The sequence below is a fragment of the Felis catus genome, chromosome C2 (genome assembly GCF_018350175.1).
Source record: "Felis catus isolate Fca126 chromosome C2, F.catus_Fca126_mat1.0, whole genome shotgun sequence".
In the NCBI taxonomy this organism is placed as follows: Eukaryota; Metazoa; Chordata; class Mammalia; order Carnivora; family Felidae; genus Felis; species Felis catus.
The window spans coordinates 127,561,335-127,583,081 of record NC_058376.1 but is presented as its reverse complement, the minus strand read 5'-3'; the positions used below and the strand labels follow the sequence as shown (position 1 = coordinate 127,583,081).

General features: G+C 47.9%; 1 protein-coding gene across 2 annotated transcripts in view; it reads left to right on the top strand.

Annotated features, from left to right (window-relative positions):
* EPHB1 (EPH receptor B1) overlaps positions 1-21,747 on the top strand; it is a 430,079-nt gene that overhangs the window by 302,544 nt on the left and 105,788 nt on the right. For both annotated transcript variants that reach the window (XM_023260542.2, XM_006936394.5), the window contains exon 5: positions 6,645-6,980. In XM_023260542.2, coding sequence (XP_023116310.1) covers positions 6,645-6,980 — 336 coding nt within the window. The remainder of the gene's footprint in view (positions 1-6,644; positions 6,981-21,747) is intronic.

The window sequence follows — 21,747 nt, the reverse complement described above, 5'->3', positions numbered from 1 at the left end:
CTGCATTCTTTTGACTTACAATATTTAAGAATCTTGAGTATCACCTGTCCTTCTTGACCCATTCCCAGACTGTATCTCAATCCTTTCTCCTAAAAGAAGACTGAGTTGAGGATGTAGTTTGCTGTAGGGGTAAAGGATGTATTTCCCTGCCCATAGGGTGAGAGAGAACAAGCAAACCCAGATTCCATGTTAAAGCCAGACCACCTCTTGAGAGGCTAGGGAGCAGATATATAGGAGCACAAGAAGGTTAAAAAGAGCTGGACCCATTCTGGAGACACAGCCCCATGCCCAAGATTAGGGCTCTCCTCCTTCCTGGATGTGTCTGCAGGGATTAGTGCCCTAAGGTGTATAGACTGGAGCTCATAGCCTCCAAGTCTATACATGTAGCTCCAACTGGTAGACAAGGCCCCAGACACCATCTCTGAATATTTTGTTCTGCACTGATCTTATCTTTTCCCAGACACCTATAACTCTTTGTGTCTGTATTACTTACTTTGATCCTTAATTGTATGTGTCCACAGATTCTAGGACCCATGGGTGTGGGGTCTTGCCTGACTAGAAAGCGTCTGGGCTCCCCAGCATCATGGGCTGTGGCTTCCATAGCTTCATGGCTTTCACAGTGCCAGCACAGTTCTGGGCATGGGGTCTCTGCTCAATGAATGAGGGGCTGCACAAGATCAATCTTAATTGGATGAATGGTTCAGGGCTCCAAATCATATAATAATGGCAATACTAATTATAATAGCAACTGATATTTATGGAGTTCCTCTGTGTACAGGCCACACAGCTAAACTCCTTAGGTATATTATCTCATTAAATCCTCAAAACTACCACTTTTGAGTTGAGAGAGTATTAAGGCTTAGAAGTTCACCATCTCAAGGGTCACCAACAAGAGAATATTTTTGAACTTGGTTGCTGTGAACATCTAGGGTGTTCACTGGTTAGTTTCAAGGAACTATGAACCCCTCAGAGTCTCTGAAAACCCATGTTTGTGTTTAAGTATTTGTCCATTTTTCTGGGTAAAATCTTTCTCTTTCGTCAAATCCTTCAAGCAGTTGTGCACACAACGTGGAGGATCCCATCTCTGGCCTGACGCAGAACAGTGCAATCTCGGCCTGCACATAGGGTCTCCCCGGAAAGCTTCACCTCATTGTGGTTGTCACCCTCACCAGCTCCCCATGGGGAGGGATGCAAGTATATAGATCCTGGCTGCAGCAAGGCACAGTTAGCTGGACCCTACCTGGTTGGCACCTTGGACCAGGCTGAAGTTCACATCTAAATTCTGAAACCAGGAAGTTGGCCTTATTAAGATTCCCGATAAAGGAATTGGCTTTCAGGGCTGACCTATCTTCAGCAGATTTTCCCTTTGATTACTCAGGAGTGCTCTTATTTCCAGCTTAATGCCTACAAATAAACTCACTCACCCTGTCTCTCCATTCTTTAAAAAAAAAAAAAAAAAAAAATTCATCCTGCCCAAATCACATTAAGAAGCAGGAGATTCTATCTCAGTATGGCAACACTTGGGCTAATCTTGTGTCTCTAGAAGGATCTTTTCTGTTTAACTCTTTGAGGTCCCAGTGCCAACTGTACTCACGCAGGCTGAGCCAACCTCTCAGGCACATTCTGGAAAACACAGAGCCCTATCCTCATGACCCAGGACCTACCATGCCCCTCCCACTTAAGCCAGCTCAGTGGTTTTCCCATATTTTAAAAGGACTGAGTCTCTTTAGCCCTTTTCACAGGAAGCTTTCATCAGTAGTAACCGTGGCAACAGATCAGAGAAGCTTCAAAAAGCCTGTCTGTATATAATTAAGAAAAACGAGGACATGGACGCAAGAGCAGGGAGCTTTAGACAAGGAGACTGTGGCTCTGAGCCCCTACCACCACTGCACGCACTGAGGCCTTTTGCTGACGGAGATGAAGAATTTTCTTCTCTTTCTGGCCTCCCCCTCAACTCCCCCCGCCTTTTGACATTTTTGTTTGGTTGCCTCAGTTGGCCTCCTTCCTGAGGATGTTGAGTGGAGCTCTGGTTCTGGACAGACACTCCCCACAGGGGTAAGGGCCTCAAGCCCAGGGAGTGCTGCCTGGAGGGGTAGAGGTGGCCTAGCACCTTTCTCTAGGGACATTTATTCAGAGGCCAAACATGCTGTGGTCAGACTCTCCCAAGTACAGGCAAGGCTGAGCAACCTGCTGGCAGGAACGTGCCCTTATCATTAGGCTGATGGAGCACAGACCATTGCCATTTTAGCTACCCAGAGACTGGCCCCTGGCTTGCCCTGCCCAGAGCAGGCCTCCTGGGAAAAGGGGCAGGAGCTAAGCATTGTTGGGAGGCAATCTTTTTTTTTTTTTTCTTTAATGTTTATTCATTTATTTTGAGAGAGAGAGAAGGAGCTTGAGCAGGGGAGTGGCAGAGATAGAGGGAGAGAGAGAATCCCAGGCAGGCTCTGTGCTGTCAGCACAGAGCCTGATGTGGGTCTAGAACTCATGAACCATGAGATCATCACCCGAGCCAAAATCAAGAGTTGGATGCTTAGCCGACTGAGCCACCCAGGTACCCCATTGGGAAGCAGTCTTAACCTGGGGGCTATTTTATTTTATAGCACTTATTTTTATCTGAGGTCATCTCATTTATCTCCATTTTTCCTTCTTTCTTTCTTTCCTTCTTCCTTCTGTCTGTTTTCTCTCACCAGAATGTAAGTAAGTTCCATGGGAGCAGAAGTTTGTCTATCTGGCCTTTCCCTAACCTCTGAGTGCCTAGAATACACAGGAGTATTTGTTAAAGAAGTGAGTGAGTGAATGAATGAGTAGTGAACAGGATCCCAATCATTGTTCGTGGACCAGACTCGGGCCATCTCCACAGATGTGTACTGTGAGCCCAGGCACTCTGCTGGGCTCTGAAACAAGACACACCCCTACTCTTGAGGACGTGACGGGGAAGGACACACAACAAGACATATTTGGGGTCTTCTAGCTTTCCTTGAAAGGAAAGGATTCAGATATACGCAGTTCTGGAATCCATAACCATGGGCCCTATAGGTCCCCATAGGTCCCTGTTCATGCCCCACAGATGCATTTGCTCTGGAAAGCAGCCATGAAAGAGAATGGTGCAGTAGTTGCTTTATATGAAGGCTGTGTCTAAATAAACATGAAAAAATCTTGTTGGAAACCTGCCACTTTTCTTCCTGAGCGGGGAGCAGGCACGGGGCAGCATCAAATGGGATCATCCCACCTGCCAGGGACACCACTGGATCAAGGGACAGGGAAGTCCTCTCCAAACCAGCTTCTCACTTGCCACCTTTATCTCACTAAAGCCTGTACCACTCAGGGCCACAAGCAGTCTTCCCTGTTACCACAACTGTATCCTCCCTCTGCCCCACAGCAGGGCATCTCATGCTGGGATAGGGTGATCTTAAGTTGTGCACCCTGAACAGAGGTCAAAACCAAGAGTGAGGAGCCTCCCCTGAGCAAAGAGCTGGGGCATGTGAACCACGGAGATAAGCCAGCCACAAGCTCCCACCCACCAGGAAGCCACAGCGTGGTGAGTTCAACACAGAGGAAGAGATCATCACAGTGCAATAATGGAATCTGTGTTAGCATCTAGAAATAGGCTTGTGGAAGCCCAAGGGTGGGGGGTACGTGACTGCAGGCATCAGAGAAGCCTCCTGGTGGAATTGAGTGCTAGATCTTGGATGGTGAGCAGGAGTTCATCAAATGGATAAGGAGGAAAGGAATTGCAGACAGAAGAGAACACCATGCAGAGGCTCAGGGGCATGAAGGGAGTTTAGTATGCACAGGAAATCACAGGAATCTTCCTACAGGCCACAGTATAAGGCCACTTGAGGGTCAAGTGACCAGGGATAAGATCATGAGTAAGACGACTACATGGGGACTTGAAGGATGTGGAAAGGAGGTAAACTTTTGGGCAGTTGCAGTTTGAGCAGGGGAACACTATGATCTCATGGGCACTTCAGAACCCACACTCTGGCAGAATAGAACGGACAGGAGGGGTGCAAAGCAGTGTGGGAGGATTCACAAGAAGGCTGTTGCTCTAGGGCAGGAAAGTCCACAGGGCCTGGAGTTCTAAGGGGGTGAAGATATTGAGGAAGGGAACATTCTGAGGTGGGGCATCACCTCAGTGACTGAATGTGGGGGACACAGAAGATGTGACTGTCAGGGTCTGGCTGCTGATCACGCAGGGTGTCAAGCAAGGGAAGGACTGAATGGCATTCTCCGCATTTGTCAGGTGGGATGCCAAAAGAAAAGCAGTGACCGGGGGGGGGGGGTGCGGGGGGGGGGGGTGGGTAATAACTGGACTGCACTTGCCCAAGCAAGGAGAGACGAGACCCTCCACTTTGGAAAGCTTGGCTGGAGGGTGAAGAAGAGAGGGCAGTCAACATAGATGCCAGTGGTGGTGCTTTAGCTTTTAAAATAGCAAAAATCTAATGAGAGTTTAAGTGGAGAAGGTGGAGCCAGGGGAGAAGGTGAAGATTAAGGTCATAGGAGAAAGGAGATAATGACATGGGGAAGCCTCCACAGGGTGGGAAGAATGGGTGGTCCCTCTCCTGGGCAGTACCTATCTCTGCTCTGCCAACCAAGGCTGCTTTCCAGTGATGGCATCCCAAAGCTGCAATAAGATAACATTGTTAAAGAATCCTTCCACACCCAGCAGAGAGCAAGTGCTGGATGAATGTATTTATGATGAGTATGAGAGATGGTGGCCTGTGGCAGAGGCTAGGCTGTCTGCTGAGACAGGGAGCAGTGGCACTGACCACTGGGAGCTTGTGGTCCAAATCTCATCAGTCTGAGCAAACAGACGTGTCCAAGACAGGCACTGGCCAATATGCACATTAACGAATAGTGCAGCGCAAGGTGAAGCTGGCCCGGCCGAGTAAGAACCCAGCAACGGCCATGCCAGCTACCCTCTCAGCACTAGCTGTGTGCTGATCCGAGAAGAGATGGATGTTTATCCCTGGGCAGATGGGTTGGGAATTCTTGAACGCTATTTGCAAGACTTCAGTAAAAATGCTTCATGAATCCTGCCCTGTCACAAGGCTGTATGAAAGTTGTGCTTTAGCTCAGGCCTAATGGGCTTTATATAGTACAGTACTGATTTTCTTTCACGTTTTAATAGAATCCGATTTAATATTTGCTTTCTGCTCTAGCTGCTTGCTGTTGACTGATTCAACACAGAATCCTTCCCTGGTGCCCCCCGACCTTGTTGTTATTCCCTCATTTTGTTTGTTGGCATTTGATTCCTGTCTTCAGCATGAACCACTTTACACATGTCTTCGTTCAGCTGGCGACAGTCACGTGTGTGAATTCTGAATGCATTACTATCCAGAGCGGCTGCTCCAGCAGACCCGCCATTCAGAAGGGGGGCTTCTGGGTGGGATTCATTTTCATCATTAGACATTGAGGACATGCAGTGCTTAGCTTGGGAACCTGAGGCTGTGATCTGTTCTGTTTCTGGGCAGGAGATTCTCAAAATGCCCAGCACCTTGGCTGTTAATTCAGAGATATGTTGCCTTCCTACGAAGGACTAGGTTTTCTAGAATTTAGTATTTAGCAAGGCATTTCAACCTTTGCCACAGTGTGAACACCATCTATAGACAGAGCTATCCAGAGGGAAGAGTCTGCCCTCCTTGACTCCCAATGAGTCTGGCTGGTTTGTAGGAGAGAGAGTCTGGTCAAATCTCCTGTTATCCATGAACAGATCTGATCATCAACCTTTGGAGTACCATACCAGTGTAAGGCCAGAGTGGGAAATGGCTTTTCCCTTAGTAGGGAAGGATAGCCGGTTTCACTAGCAGGCAGCATAAGGCTGTTGTTAAAGTGCATGAGCTTTGGAATCAGGCAGACAGGGGTCTCCACACTGGCTGCAGTTCTTATATACCACATGATCCACAGCCAGTCTCCATTCTCAGTTTTAGTTTCCCTTTCTATAAAATCGAATTAATTACTGTTTCTTCTCAGGTAATAAGTGTAAAGCAGCTAGCAGAATGTCTAGAACAAATCTCTATGTTCTTCTCATGTCATGGGGTAAAAAATGGTGGCTATATGAACCTCCCAGCCAACTTGGCTTCTTGTCTTCACCAAAGCTTAGGCACTGTGAATATTCATCTATCCAGGTGATCTGGCAGCCTGCCCGACAGAGAAATAGCCCCAGCATGTACACATCACGCAGACTCCAAATTGCATGAGGTTTTGTGCAAGATGCCAGGATATGTCGGAGTTTTTGATGGGTCACTCATGTCCCTCAACCCTTGAATTCTACACAAAGAAAAGACAGGAATCCAATAAGTGTCTACTACATATGTATAGCATACCCTAAAGCTGGCTAGAGGAAGTGGCTTGGTCCTGAAAACCAAAGAGCTTGAACCCAGATCCCTGCACCCTCATCTCCTTTGGCACACACGATTGCCACTGTCCCCACTGGGATGACTGCGAGGGGAGTTTAGGCCAGGTTGTCATTTCTGTCCACCATATATTCTCAGAATGGATTGGAGCATGGAGATGTGGCCTTGACGGACTGAAGGTGATACATGTGTGTGACAGGGGAGGAGATACACCAAAGGCAGATGGAGAGAGGCAGGAGGAGGAAGCTTCTGCCTAGCCTCACTGGGCCCTTCTTTGTCTCCCTACAGGTGTCCCGTCAGGTCCCCGCAATGTCATCTCCATTGTCAATGAGACATCTATCATTCTGGAGTGGCATCCGCCAAGGGAGACAGGAGGGCGGGATGATGTGACCTACAACATCATCTGTAGAAAGTGCCGGGCAGACCGTCGGAGCTGCTCCCGCTGCGACGACAACGTGGAGTTTGTACCCAGGCAGCTGGGCCTGACCGAGTGCCGTGTCTCCATCAGCAGCCTGTGGGCCCACACCCCCTATACCTTCGACATCCAGGCCGTCAATGGAGTCTCCAGCAAGAGCCCCTTCCCCCCACAGCATGTCTCCGTCAACATCACCACGAACCAAGCCGGTGAGTCTGGAGGCATCTGTGCTCCTTCTGTCTGTCTGTGTGGCTGGCTCCCTATCCATCCCCGTGAAGGAACAAAGCTTCAGTCACACCCATTCTGCTTTCAGGCCTCCTCCCAGGGGTGAGGGTGTCAGGCGATGGGCATTTGTGGCCGTGGAGGAAACATGGCAGAAAATAGTGTTTCACCTCTGAGAGTGAGTTGGATTCTGAGGGATATTTTCGTGCTCAGCACAAAAGCAAAGAGGGATATCCAGGCCAGCGTAGAACCCCCAGCTCTGCATCCAGCTGGGATTCAACAAATGCCTTTGGAAAGATAGATGGACGGACAGACGGATGGGTGGTAGATGGACAAACGGATGGGTGGAAACCCTGCACGATCTTGAGAACCCCGGTGCCGCTTTATCAGAAAACCCAATGAAGGAAGCTTCCCAGAAATCATGTGATAAAGTGAGGATTGCCTTCATAGATTATTTTTCAATTAAACTGTGTAATTCAAGAGTGCATTCTCCTGTATAGCTTGCCTAAATGAATGCTCCACTGTTAGAGAGGCTTCAGGTAGTTGGCAGTAGATCACTCCTGACGGCCTGTACGTCCCTGAGGCGTGCACAGCTCACCAGACATTTCCTTCTCTTCTCTTTATTTCTGTATCTCTCACTCTTCTGACCTTTTCTCTGTATTGCTTTTTACACCTCTTGCAACAACCCATTCCTTTGTATGTCCGTTTAGCCAGTCCATTCAGGCACTCACTCACTCATTTATTTATTTACTCACTCATTATTAAGAGGCGGTTAGTTAGCGTCTGACGTGGGCCCAGCTGCAGATTAGACACTGTGAGGAGTACAGGAACAGACACCACCGTTCCTCCCACAAAACTCATTCACTGAAGAATTTGCAGGACGTAGACACAAAATACAAATCTGCGGCATGGTGTATTCTAAGCGTGTGGACCATACACATGCAGTAAATACCGAGGGAGTTAGAAATGAGCAATCTCTCCCCTGGGGTGATGGTGCAAGACTGCAGAGGGAAAGTCTATAGGCAATAGGGGTCGTGGGCAATGGACTGTGATCTTATTTGGAATTATGGATTTTTTTCAATCAACAAATTCTAGAAGGACAGCTTGTTAGTGGAATAGCTGGAGCCAGGCACGTCTCTTTTCTCTCTCTCCCTGTGTGCAGCTCCCCTTTCTTAACCTCCTCTTCCCTATTCCGTCCTTGTCTGCTCCTCACCTCCCCATCCTCAGGCTCCTTCTGCCTCTTTCAATCCCAGGCATCTTTGATGGCAGATGATTCTTGGGTTTAAGCTGTCAGAACTCAGGAGAAAAAAAGGTGTTGTAGGAGAGCATGGCTGTCCAGATGGCTGCGTTGTTGCTGTGAACACGTGTGTGTTCGTGTGTGCATGTTTGTATGTATGTGTATGGTCACGTGTTTGCATGCATGTGTGTGCCGTGAGAAAATAGGCGTGGAAGTGTGGAAGCCTCCAGCTGGTGACCACAGCCCCAGTGCTGTGGAGACAAAGGTTGTGACAGTCTGTCTTACCCAAAGAAAAGGGAATGGTAATTTCTATATCACGTTGAACACGGAACATGGGCAGCCTTTGTTAGCAGTGTTTCCCTTGGAGAGTTTAAGGCAGAAAACTGGCTGAAATATTTTAGTGTCCCAGCTTCGGGGACTAATAATCCTGCCAGGCTGTCATGTCATGCTGGGCTTGGCTGTCTGCTCTCTCTCTCTAAGAATGTGCGAACAAACCTGCCACTTATGGCGGTTTACTTTGATTCCTGCCCCTCCCTTTCCTTACCCTGCTATTCCCGAACCTGCCCATCTGCTTGTCTTGCCATCTGCACCTTCCCAGGCTGCAGAGGCGCTGAGGGACCAGGGCTCCTACAAGGGGCCTGGCATTGCCGGCATTCAAAGTATTTGTTTTGATCCTCACTCATTTTCTCCTCCACAAGCACATTTCTCATGGCCTTGGTTCCCCCTTTGGTGGGCCCTCTATTCCTAACCTTCCCTGATTTGGGGGTCCCAGCCCCATCCACATGTTCCAGTCTATGATTTCTTTTTGGGAATTCTGGAATTTGGGTGTCAGAAAGTTTATAATCAATAAGAGAAGGGTGCTTCTCAGTGGCATATGGTTGTTACAAAACAAATGACAAGGGGGCCCATGGGTCCTAATCTGTGGACTGTGGGGCCCTGAGGAACATGGTGCTTTCACACTGCTTTGACAGATCCACATGTGAATGCAAATTATTTTCAACCAACAGATAACTCTTTTAAAAGATGAGATTTTTCAAAATAAACACTTGGGCCTGTTCCTCTGTGAGAGGCCTTTTATGGCATCATAAAAGCCGTATCACTCAGATCCAGTAAGGAACAGGGTAGATGGACCCATGCAAGTCCACAAATTATAACATGTCTAACGTCTTTCCAGGGACCCCTGAACTCTTCCGCTCTGGGTGAAGTCCAGGTCAGCCTCCCCACCCTGACCTCATGATAATGGCACGGCCCCTGCCACCCTGTCCTACTGTCTGGGTCATGAGTAGGTAGATAGAAGGTAAAGAATTTGACCCAGAGCTATCCTGGGATCAGTTATTAAATCAAATGGTAAGTGCTATCAAGGACCTATTCTGGGTCTAGAACTGCCCAAACTGAAATAGCTGGGGACCGTTGAATGGATCCTGATTGAGGAGTAGGTGAATAATTATTATCATAGCTTAACACCTCATGTTTGTTGGTTCATTTTGTTTTGTTTTTGAGTTGACAAAGAATTTTGTCATACATGGACTCATTTGATCCTCATAATTACCCGTGACTTAGGCATTGTTCATATATTTCCGATAAGGAAGAAGAAGCTTAAAGGGATTTGAGAATCTAGGATTAGAAGAGGGTTGGCAGGAAATCACCTCTGATTCTGCCTTCCTGTTTCCTTCCCTAAACAGTGGGCAGTCCCTCTGTGCATGGAGAAAGTTTTCAGAGCCAGCCAGTGCCCTCTGGCTCAAAAGAGCACCTCAGTGTGCACCCTCTGTTACTCTTCCACAATTTTCTTTGTGACACAGAACCACAAAAGACTTTTCCCTGCCTCTGGATCAAGATGGAGATGAGTGTGTGTTCGTTGAGGGATCCAAGGTGTCCCCCCATGGTGAATTGGATCTTGACAGTGGGTGTCAGTAAGGGTCACACAAGGGAAGGGTTTGGATAAGTTGGCTGCTCAGTGGTCTTGGACTTGATCTGAAGCCTGATGCTCATGATTATCAGACTCTATCCTGGGAGGCTGGTTGCTGCTTTGGGCTGGTGCTTTCTTTTGTTGGGAGCTACAGACCACATCCATGGCTGGGCATGTAACTCTTACTGTTCAGCAGACACAGAATTGCCATGCCCTCCTTTCTCAGGGCTGCCCAGGCACGCCATGCTGATGCTGCATCTGCTGCTATCATGAGCCCTGCCCAGTGGAAGCAGGCAGCTCATCCTAGCTGATTGAGGTATCTAATAAAAAGAACTGGTTGGCATCAGTCCATCAGAGGGAGTCACCATGAGTCTTTCCTTGACCCTCAGGGGTGTGATCTAAGACCATAGGAGGTTTTATAATCGTCTTTTGGTCCATAGCATACACAGAGACAAGCATCACTGAGGGAACACTGAAGGATCTCTTGGGTCCTGAGATGCAGAGGGCTTCCATATCCTTCCATAACAACCCCAGCCATGTCTATAGTCATGACTTCTCAAGGATCTCATATCACTTGGAGAGTATCAGGATCAGATCCTCACCCAGCCCGTAGGCAGTGGCCGAGAACTACTATTTTGAGCACCTCCAGTGTGCCAAGCACCTACCAAGTTCTTTACAAAGTTGAGGTGGATCAGATGAAGAAACTAGGGTCAGAGTGCTTCCAGAACTTTCTCAGCACCTTATAGGCAGCAGGGATGTTTCTAGGTTTCAAACTCAGATTTGTGGCCATTTTATCCTCTGACTGATCAAAAATCGCATTATGGTGAGCCGGGTAAGTTGTAAGCTCCCTCTAAGCCATTGCCACATAGCTAGGCCACTTCAGCTGTCAAAAAAAATGTCCATCATCTTTGGTCAGGGTTGGTCATGAATTATGCAAGCTCAGATTTACGTGAGGTCTTCAGGGATGCAGCCTCGCACTGAATACAGCTGCCTTGAGTTTAAAATAGACCAGCTCAGGTGGAACTCTCTCTGTTCCAGTGGCCAAGCGATCTGCAGAGAGGTTGTTATCACCACTAACTCCTGCAGTCACTCTCTGGCACCTGGCCCCAGATTCAGACTGATGGCCGGATCATCTGGCTGTCAGAGAGAATTAAAGTGAATGACAAACTTTACTTCTCTTTTCTGCCAACTAGATTCAGAGTGTCAGAGTTGGGGAAGGGGACCTCAGAGGAAATCCTGGAAAAAGTAAATAAGACAAATCAGACTGGCACATCTTAAAAATCAACTTGCTGCAAAATAGAGTCAGTGAATTTAGGACCAACTAACCCAGAGAGAACAAACCCAAAGGCCCACGAGGCCTGTCTAGCAGTGGAGAGGAGCAAAACATGGCCAAGTGTCAGGCAGTAGGGAGTGGTGAGGACCACAGAGGACTGTAGAGGACGGGGCGAGCCTCTGCCCAGCTCCAGTAAGTGATGCCACACCCAGCAGTGCCAGAACTTATAACCTAGATTTAAAATGCTGACAACTAATTAGAAAATTTTAAAGCACTTGAGAGCCAAACGTGTTGGCTGTGGTTTGTCACCTCCGCCTCAGAGGGCTAATCTGACTTAGCCAAGCCTGGATGGCAAGTGTGCTGTGTTGGTCTAGCCCTTTTCCACCATGGGGCAGTTACCTGTCTCAGCTCCTGCGCTCAGTGTGGCAGAGGTGCAGCAGGGGACCCTGCACTTGGACCCTCTCTCTGCTTTTCACACGACTCAGGCAAGTTCACATCACTCGTATGAGTGATGAACCCTCCTTCCTCAACTGTAAAATGTGAGTAATGACACCTGCTTCCGAGTGCTGTTGCGACAAGCAAATGAGATGGGACAGAAAGTGACTTTGTGACCGATGCTATGATGGGGAGATGAGCATCGTTTCTGGGCCAGACAGAAATTTGCTGGACTCTCTTCCTAGGCTTTCCTTCCAAGGCCCCTCCATCCCTTTGTTTGGAACTGATGTCATCCCCATCAGATAAATGGCATGTATGGATTTGTCCATTCTTTGAGGGAGGAGTAGGCACTAGAAAGGCGAGTAGCGAAGTCCTGGTAAGTTGACAAGGACAGTGGAGCTAGAACCTGTATGTATACCTGGCACAGGCTGATCTTGCCACTCTGAGGAGCCTGTCTATCCTTCCTCCTCATGTATTTGGAGAAGCAGCCCTTGGCCTCTTACTTTCATGATGGCATCAACAGTATCTATATCTGACATTATATTATGCTTGGTCGGTGGATGGCCCACTATGCCTATTGCATATGGAATATTAACATATTCACTGTGCCCACAGACACAACCCATTGCTTAATTTTGTTTAAAAGCTACTGCATTACTTCTATTAGTGGTCATAAGCCCCAATAGTTTGTCCATTTTTAAGGCATTTTTGAAGCTCCTAGACAATTAAAGTCACTCAGAAATGCTACTTTTTCTACAAAAGAATTACCTAGCCCACCCATTCCTCTGAACACATCACCTAATTTGCATTATTCCTTGGTTAAATATAGTATTTGCATGCATAAAGAATAATCTTTGAATATGAAAAGGAATTTTATGATATTGCAATATATCGAGCTCTTTGGAGGAAAGATATTATGTAAATCTCAAAATTAAATATTAAAACAATATTACAGTGCTGCCTGTAAAAATTTAGAGTGTTAAGATCCATATGCTGAAACCAGTTCATTTTTAGGGGCTGGTCTCATTGGAAATTAGTAGGTGAAATTTGCTCCAAAGCAGAGAAAAGATTGAGTCAGAACTTTAAAAAGACTGGAATGACTTTAAAGAAAACTTTCATTGAAATTAATAAAGAAAGTTTAAAACCCTTAAGTAAATGAAATTTTCACTGTTCTTCATCCAATTTCATAGCTCATTTCATTGGTTTCTTCTTGTTGTTAATTCTAAAAAGATTGTTTTTATTGTTTCTTAAGCCTTGACATTGAGAAGGAAATTTTTTTTATATGAAATTTATTGTCAAATTGGTTTCCATACAACACCCAGTGCTCCTCCCGACAGGTGCCCTCCTCAGTGCCCATCACCCCCCCCCCCCCCCATCAACCGTCAAGTTTATTCTCAGTTTTTAAGAGTCTCTTATGGCTTGGCTCTCTCCCTCTCTAACTTTTTTTTTCCTTCCCCTCCCCCATGGTCTTCTCTTAAGTTTCTCAGGATCCACATAAGAGTGAAAACATATGGTATCTGGAAAAGGAAATTTTAAGTGGCCTCAGAAAGGTCTGGGCCATTTGCAAACAGTTTTGTGTTGTCTGTGGAGCAGACTAGGTCAGCAGGAGTACTGCTCACGGTGAGTCATGGCTTCCACCCCCGCAGCCTTGGGGCTCTCCATTAGATGGTGAGCTCTGTGGAAAATCAGATTTTCTCACCTACCCCAGCTCCTTGAGGGAGGGACCACACAGTGCTAGGCACAGGGAAACTTGGTAAGTAATTGCCAGGATCCTTTAGTCCCTACATATGAATTAGTCCATAAATGTTTGCCTTGGGGGTGGTGACAGCCAGCCAGCTGGCTAGGTATCTTCCTCCTCAGTGGCTCCTAGAAGGAAAACTGAAGGGAATGATGTTCAGATGATGCCAGCAGCCCTGATCCACTTAGAGGAGCACAGTGAGATTCACCCATACTCAAAGGAGTTTGCTTTATTTATTTGTTTAAGCATTTCAACTTTGGAAGTGTATTCATTCATTCAACACAGCCTTGTGACTGCTTTCTACAGGCTGATTCATTGGTTCCTGCTTCTAGGGGCTCCCATTCATTCAGTTTCTCAACAAAAATTATTGAGGCTTTCTGTGGGTCATACACCACTTTAAGCACCAGGAACACAGGAGCAAACAACACAGGCAAAAATCTGTGCCTTGTGGAGCTCATGTTCTAGTCCACAGCACTCACTGAGACTGAGGTCAGAGGCCCAGAAAAGTCACAGGGGAGCAGATGACTAGCTGGGAAACAGCAACACAAGGGGTCCTTCCATTGGGCTCTTGGTACTATAACTTGCTGTAATGCCAACTCTCACTTTACCAAAGTTAGGGTGCAGCCACATGCCATCGATAGAGAGTATCTCAGTCTGTAGCAGCTACTGCTAAAGAGTGACAGTGTTGGATGGGCTATTGTATTGCTCACTAACTCACCAATTTGGACTTCTCATGGACAGATATCGCTTGCTGGGCCGTGCAGTGGTTGCACGTGGGTATTCTCCCTGTTCTGGGTTGTGAGCGGTGCCTGGTGATGCTACTAACAGCTGAGAATGCCCCACCTTGCATCCCTGCTGGGATGACCAGAGCGCTATGGGGCTTGGGGCGCCAGTGCTCATTTCACTCCACCTTGGGCCAGGCACTCCCAACTATGTGGCTTGTTGAATGAAGATGGGACATACTGCTGGCAGTTAAGATTGTAGTAATTCCTTACCCTGCTCAGAGTCCAAATGAGATTGCAATAATTCTCCTTATGGAGGGAATCTCACAGAGGGAACTTCTGGTTGGATTACGAGATAGTTGCTGTTCACCCTGTGGCCTTGGCAAAGGAGGTGGCTGGGAGGGGGCATCCTTGTGATGTGTCTGCCCTGCACTTCTCTGGCACATGTTGGCTCTGTGAGCCACAACTGTAATCTTTGGTACAGCATGCCTGTATCCATCTTATTGGTTATTGTTCCCCAGTGTCTAGCTAGGTGCCTGAAATAATAGAAGTCAATAAATGTTTATTGAATGGATTAATGAATTATCAAGCAAATGTATGAATGGATGCCTCATTCTTTCTTAGACTCATCTCAGACATTAGCAAATGGTGCAGCTTGAACTCTGTCTGTGGTCTTTCCTTCCTCAAACACCTTTGGGCAGGTGCTGTGATGGGAGTTATGCCTCTGCATTCTTCCAGATGTTGGCGAGACCTGGAACTTTCTGGGGGCACTGTCCTCCCAAAACATGGCTCTGTGGAAGACCCTCTTCTGTGACCTGGGCTGCCCCTCTCTCACGGGCAAGGACCCAGCTGCCAGAGCAGGCAAAGCTGGGGGTAGTTGGGATGGCATTCCACTGCTGCTGTCTGTCCACCGGCATGCCAACTCCGTGCCTATCATTTTCACAGCACCAGCCGTGTTAAACAGGCAGGAGCACCAGGGGTTTTTGAATGCCGCAATTAACAAAACAGTAATCAAGCTAAGTGTTTAATTTCAGAAAATTAACATCTTCTCGGAGCGGATGTGAAAGATGGAGAAAAAAGGCACATTAAATGTTCTGGGTAAATAAAGGCAACACCAGACCACAAATATTTTCCAGTGCAAGAGAGACTCTCTGCCAACCCTCAGGCCTTGGGATCAGTTTCCTTCTGGGATCTGAGCTGCAGGACATCAGCGATAGAATTGAGCCCTATGATTTTAAAATTTCTTTTTTTCTTCCTCCCTCCCTCCCTCCCTTCCTGCGTGCCTTCCTTCACTCCTTCCCTCCCTCGCTCTCTTTCTTTCTGAACATAGCAAATACTTTATCTGTCCCGAGCAGCTCAAGGGAACAAGGGCCCCTGTGACCATATCTGCCCCATAGAAAATCTTTATGTGTGTTTGCCCTTCTCTGAACTGCACTAGTTATAAGGATGACACAGTGAGTTCTTAAATGCACATAAGTTTTTCATGTGCTTAGGCTGTATTTTTCCTGATAGGCTGTATGGCTCCCGAGGGAAATGACCAGACCTCACTCCTCCAGTAACCCCTGTACGTCAGCATGGTGTCCTCTGTTCTGGAATGTCCTGACTGGCTTTATATAATGTTCATGGTCTTTGGTGCCTCATCAACCAGTGGGCTGGCATTTGTTTGCAGGAACAGGTTTGCATGTGGGGAGGGAAGCTTGTGAGATGCTGGGTGTGCAAGGGCTGGGTGGAGACAGGACATCGTGGTGTCTGTTGGTTTGTCTGATGTCCTGGAAGAGAGTGAGGGCCCAGGACAAGGAGTGGAAGGAAGGCAGCTTTGCAGGAGGAACAGGGTGAAGTTTGAGCACAACAGACAGCCTTGAGGCTAGGTGATGAGGTATCATAGTGCAGCAGGGAAGTCGGGCTCTCAGAGGTTGTAAGGTTTGTGCTGAACATGGCCACAGGTCCTCAGGGAGGGGACTGGAAATGTGGCTTAGTGAACAGCTTTCCTAGGGGGCATATCGCAGGCAGGTAACATGGAGAGCAGAGAAGCAGGAGATTGAGTGGATGGTTTGCAAATACATAGGAGACTTGCCAGGGCCTCCCAGAAGTGTTCAGGGATGGTGGCAAGGGGAGGTGGGGTCAGTTCTGCACACGAGTGATTTGTGGAGCTTGGGTTCCCAAGTCGAGGTATTAGTTATGCAGTTGGATATTTTATCCACAATGTAGGAGATAAGCTTGGTTGCTGAGGGTGAATGGAGAAGTATTGGGGTCAAAGGTTTGAGAATGGCAAGTTTGGTAGTGCCATTGCAGAGATGGGGAAATGGGATTGAGCAGAGAAATTCTGCATTTCTAGAAAACATGAGGGCTCCTTGGAAGCTGGTGATCATGTGTTTACAAAGCTGCCCATCTGCCCTGTTACGTGACTTTCTCAGCAGTGCGTGGCTGACCCTACAGGAAGTTAATTGTGGATCTCTCTAGGGTTGACTTTTGCTGGTTGTGTTCTCAGAAAAGCTAAAGGCAACTCCCACCTGAGGGTTGAGGGAGTATTGTCAATTTTGTTTTTGCAAAGATGGAACTGGGCTGGATAATGAGGGACACAAGTAAGGGAAAGGGCTGGTGCATGGGGTGGAAGTCAAGGCTGAGGGGGCTGGAGGAGCCAACAAAAGTTGCAGTGGACTCGGGGCGCCTGGGTGGCGCAGTCGGTTAAGCGTCCGACTTCAGCCAGGTCACGATCTCGCGGTCCGTGAGTTCAAGCCCCGCATCAGGCTCTGGGCTGATGGCTCAGAGCCTGGAGCCTGTTTCCAATTCTGTGTCTCCCTCTCTCTCTGCCCCTCCCCCATTCATGCTCTGTCTCTCTCTGTCCCAAAAATAAAATAAAAAACGTTGAAAAAAAAAATTAAAAAAAAAAAAAAAGTTGCAGTGGACTCATCAGAGATTGCAGAGGAAGAAGAAAACTTGAATTTGTGGCTTTGAATATGGATGTCAGGTGAGGCCGAATCCAAGTGTCAGATGTGGAAGAGTTGTGGGGGTCAGGGAACAGAAAGTACACTATTCTGGTGGATATGCAAGTTATCCACTGAAGACAGGATGGAGAAGACAGGAGCCCAAGTCTTCAGTGAGTTGGGACTGGTGGTGGGAGGGAGTACACAGTGGTCCCAAGCTTAGAGTGCGGTGGCCCAGCTGAGTGACAGAGGGTGTGGAGGATGGTGAGCCATGGTGTAGAAGTAGTGACTGGAAACAAGGAGGACACAGTCCACTTCCCAACCCAGAGGTGTGCCGGACACGAAACTGTAAACCACCACCCTTCAGAGGTCTGCAGGCAGAGGTGTCCCCGGTAGTCAGAGTCCAGGGGAGGGAGACCTGTACCATTGTGGGGATGGTGACATGCAGAGAGGGGCTCACAGCTGGGCATTGCAGGAAGGAAACTTGCCCACAGGATGAGGGGTCTGGGCCCCACGGCCAGGAGACTTCCATCTCCAGGCTCGGGGAGGACAGTCACAGAGACTGTAGGCACAGCTCACAGCCCAGTGTCAGTAGTGGTAATGTCAGTCTTAGGGTGATGGCGGTGGGTTTCCCAGCTGTTGGGGGGCACCCTGCTGAAGATGTGCGGGTGACAGCCAGGGAGCAGGCACACAGCCTGCTGTAGTGTATCCTTTGCTCTCTCCCGTGGCCTCGCCAGTGCCGGGGATTCTGTGAACTGCCTTCTGTGATCAAACATTCAACAAACAGGATCTGCCACGGTGCTTGCCCCACACCCGGAAAGGATGACAGACCTGCAGGAGGCAGAGCTGATGGATCCGTCCTCAGCCTCGCTGTCCTGGGACAGGCACCGCCTGACAAGTGCCCCTCATACACTCACATATCCTTCCAGAGCCTCCCACTGCCACAGGGCCATAGCACTCAGGTTTGCATCCTTAGGGCCATTTCCTGGTATGCTTTCTGGTTACGCCAGCAGGGAGGAGGAGCCAGGTGGGGTGACCTAGGAGGGACTCAGGACCCCACTAGCTGTGATGCTTCCTTCCTGTGGCACAGGGCTCCACACAATTCCACCTCCCTGCTGGGGACCCCTGATATCCCTGAGGAACTGTACCCCCCCAACCCTGTACTGGGCACCCTCAGTGCCTGGTGCCTGAATGCAGGGGGAGGGGAGCGATGGCCGGAACCATCATTCCTACTCTGCTCTTGCCTGCTGAGGACTTAGGGAAGTCACTTTCCCTTCAGCCTTCAGTGCTCAAATCCATAAATTGTAAGAATTGGCAGAAAACTGAGTGACCTCAGATGTCCTTTCAAAGTTTTACATTCTGATTTTTAGATTTCTAGGCAAATAGTTTTCAAATTTGAGTGTGCCTCAGAATCCCCTGGAGGACTTGTTAAAACAGATTGTTGAGCCCTACCCCCAGCATTTCTGATCCAGTAAGTCTGGAGTGTGGCTCAAGACTCTACATTTCATGTCAGCTCCCACGTGAACTGGGATCACAGTTTGAGAACTAGCAGGGTCAGTTGGATGATCCCAACAAAGAACCCTCCCTTCATCAGCACTAATATCACAAATGAGAGCTTCTGCTATAACCCTGCATCCCCAGAACGGCCCCCAGCCTCCAACCCCCAGTTGTCACACCCCCTCCCTTGTCTTGGAACCAAGCCCTTCATGGATGGACCCAAGATGGAAGCACCTATATGATATAGGACTGACTCAGCCACCCAGGCCTGAAGCCCTCACTTTCTCTCCCACTCCTGCTTCGCTGAGCCCACAGAGAGACTCAGCCAATATTCTACAACAGAATTGAAATGATGCCACCCCCACAAAGCAGTCCTCTGTCCTTAGTTGACCCCAAGGTAAAGAGGGAGATTGGAACAGGGCGTCAGGGTCAGCTCAAGGCAAGCCCAGAGCAAAAGCCAAGAAGCCAATGTCCACAATAGGAGAAAACAATTAGAAATATAATTAATTCTGCTTTTGTATTCATATCCAGTCTCCAAACTAATTGCTTATTTGTTTAATCTACTTTGGCCAGAAGTGTTACTGCACCAAAAATATTTAATGAGTCAGGCTTCCTAATGTAAAATTCAAGCATATTTGTGCAATGAAATGAGTTTTCATCATCAGAGGGAGAACCTGTTATCTGAGCAATACCTTCTCAACAAAGTTATCTCCTAGAATAGAAATGTCAGAGGAAACACAATTCCTCATTTGCACAGTTCGTCTGTGTGCAAACTGTTTCTCTTTGTCTTCAGTAACTGGTGGACCTGAAGTCCTTAGCTGACATTTAAATCTAGATTTTAGTTTTTTCCTAAGAATGCGTTTCATATAAGGAACAAGAAAACCTACCATACCAGCCCCTCAGTCCCAATCTCATCACCCACGCCATTTATGAGCACCCATAATTTAGTCTGAGGCCTCAAAGGGACTTGTGGAGGCTGCCCACCACTTTTGGATCTCTCTGTGACCCCTTCAGAGTCTGGGCTGGGGAGATAGGAAATGGACTGGCTTCTGGGCTCTGGGACTCCTGCTTCTGATTCACCCAGAGCAGCTGAATTGTTCTGCTTCTCCTTTAATGCTTCAGGGAAAATTCTGTTAGGAGAAAGGATTCCACAGCTCTTAATAAAAGAAGGAAAATTAGAAAACTGCTAATGCTAGGGTAGCATTTCATCTGAAACCTCCCAGTGAGGTAAGGTTGGCCCCAGCCTCCCAGCCTCTGCCTCTGTGCTATGTAAAGCACTCCTGCCCCTGAGCTCCCAGGATGGCTCTATTCAGACCCACTCCGTATTCCTCCCCAGGGGCACTGCACCTGCTCCGCAGAAGGCAGTTCACAACCTTGCCTCCCCTCCCCGCTGAGCCTTTATCCCTGGAGGGCCACTGTCTATGTTAGGTACAGGTACATGATTTTCTGACCCTTTTACTTCCAGTGTCTTTAGAGAAGAGATTGAAATCACTCCAGTAAAAGCAAACCCTTATGGGACATCTATTATGTGCTAACACAGTAGGAAGAGGCTGAAAACATGACTTCTACTCTAAAGAGTTTATTCCAGTGATGGAGAGCAGAGATGAGCACTTGGAAAGTTAGATCTGTCCCAAGGTAGCGATTACAGCCCAATGAGAGTTACTAAAATAAGGTCTTTGAGTTGGGGGGAGGGGGAGATGGGGTGCTCTGGTAGGCATGGTCAGGTGGGGCTTAAGGCAGGGCAGTGTGTTGTGTGATCTGTGCTTCTGAAGTCTACTGGATTACAAAAAGACATGTCAGAGATCCCCGAAGCTGGGTTCTACTGGGACATGGTGTGTGGAGTAGTTAGAGGAAATCAGTGGGGTCCTCTATGGACCAGTTGGGAGGCAGCCTGGACCGGCCATTGGCTGCCATGTTGTTTACTGTTAAGAAGGGGCACTGGGACCTTTTCCAATGGGGAACCATTGACGGTTTTTGAGCATCAGAGGAACCTGGGTGAATCAAGCTTTGGAAAGATTAATCTGGCTGCAGTGTAGTTTGAAGTGAAGAGGCCCAAAAGTGTACAAGAGAGGTGGGACTGGATATCAGGTGTAAGGAGATACAGGTGACAAGACCAGGAGGAAGACAAGGACAGAGCCAGGGAAGTATCTGTGACCCCTGGGCCTGAGTCATACTATAAGATGAGTGGGCCTTGGCTCATCCTCTCCTCTGAGCCAAAGGTCTATTTGTCCTCAAGGACAAGGCACCTTATTGTTTACATCCTAGATGACTTACAAGAAAAACTTTTGGTCATCTTGAGATGTCACAGGAAACCATCTGTCTTCTGGGACGCTTATCATACCAACCTCTGGGGAACCCTGCCATTAACCTTCCCCTTATCCAAGCTATTCTTCTCCATCATTTCTATCCTGACTGGGTAGACATGTTTATGTATCCCCTCAAAGATATTTATCAAATAAATACCCACACTGTCACTGGATTGTGCTTTTCACATTTACTTCCAGAACTATGCCCAGGCATTGATCTGCATATGTCAAGAGTAGTGGACCCAGAAGGAGACTATGAGGTGGTTGCTAAGACCCCTGGCCTGGCAGACTAGTTCTAAGTGGAGGGAGATATGGTCCGTACAGGGTATATCCTCAGGACATTTGAAAGATCCATAACATAAGAATTAATACTCCTGTTTTACAGTTGATGAATTTCAGGCCCCAAGAAGTTAAGTAACCTTAGTCCAAGATTGCACTGTAAGCAGATGGCAGAATGGGAACCCACATGTCTCTACAGCGCCTCCAGGCCCTATAGTTCTTCTCTATGTTTGCCAATTCCTACTGCCCTAGGCTGGGTTCCAGGATCCTGACTATTCCTTACCCTGCCTTGTCTTCCTCATAGCCGGGGTCTGTGGTCTACAGATTGCAGGTGGTTAGTCCAAGGATGATTTGGCTGGGAAATGCTCTTGCAGGAAGAATAGAAGAGGTTAACATTACCGTGTTATCCAGGTTACCATATATATCCAGGATATATC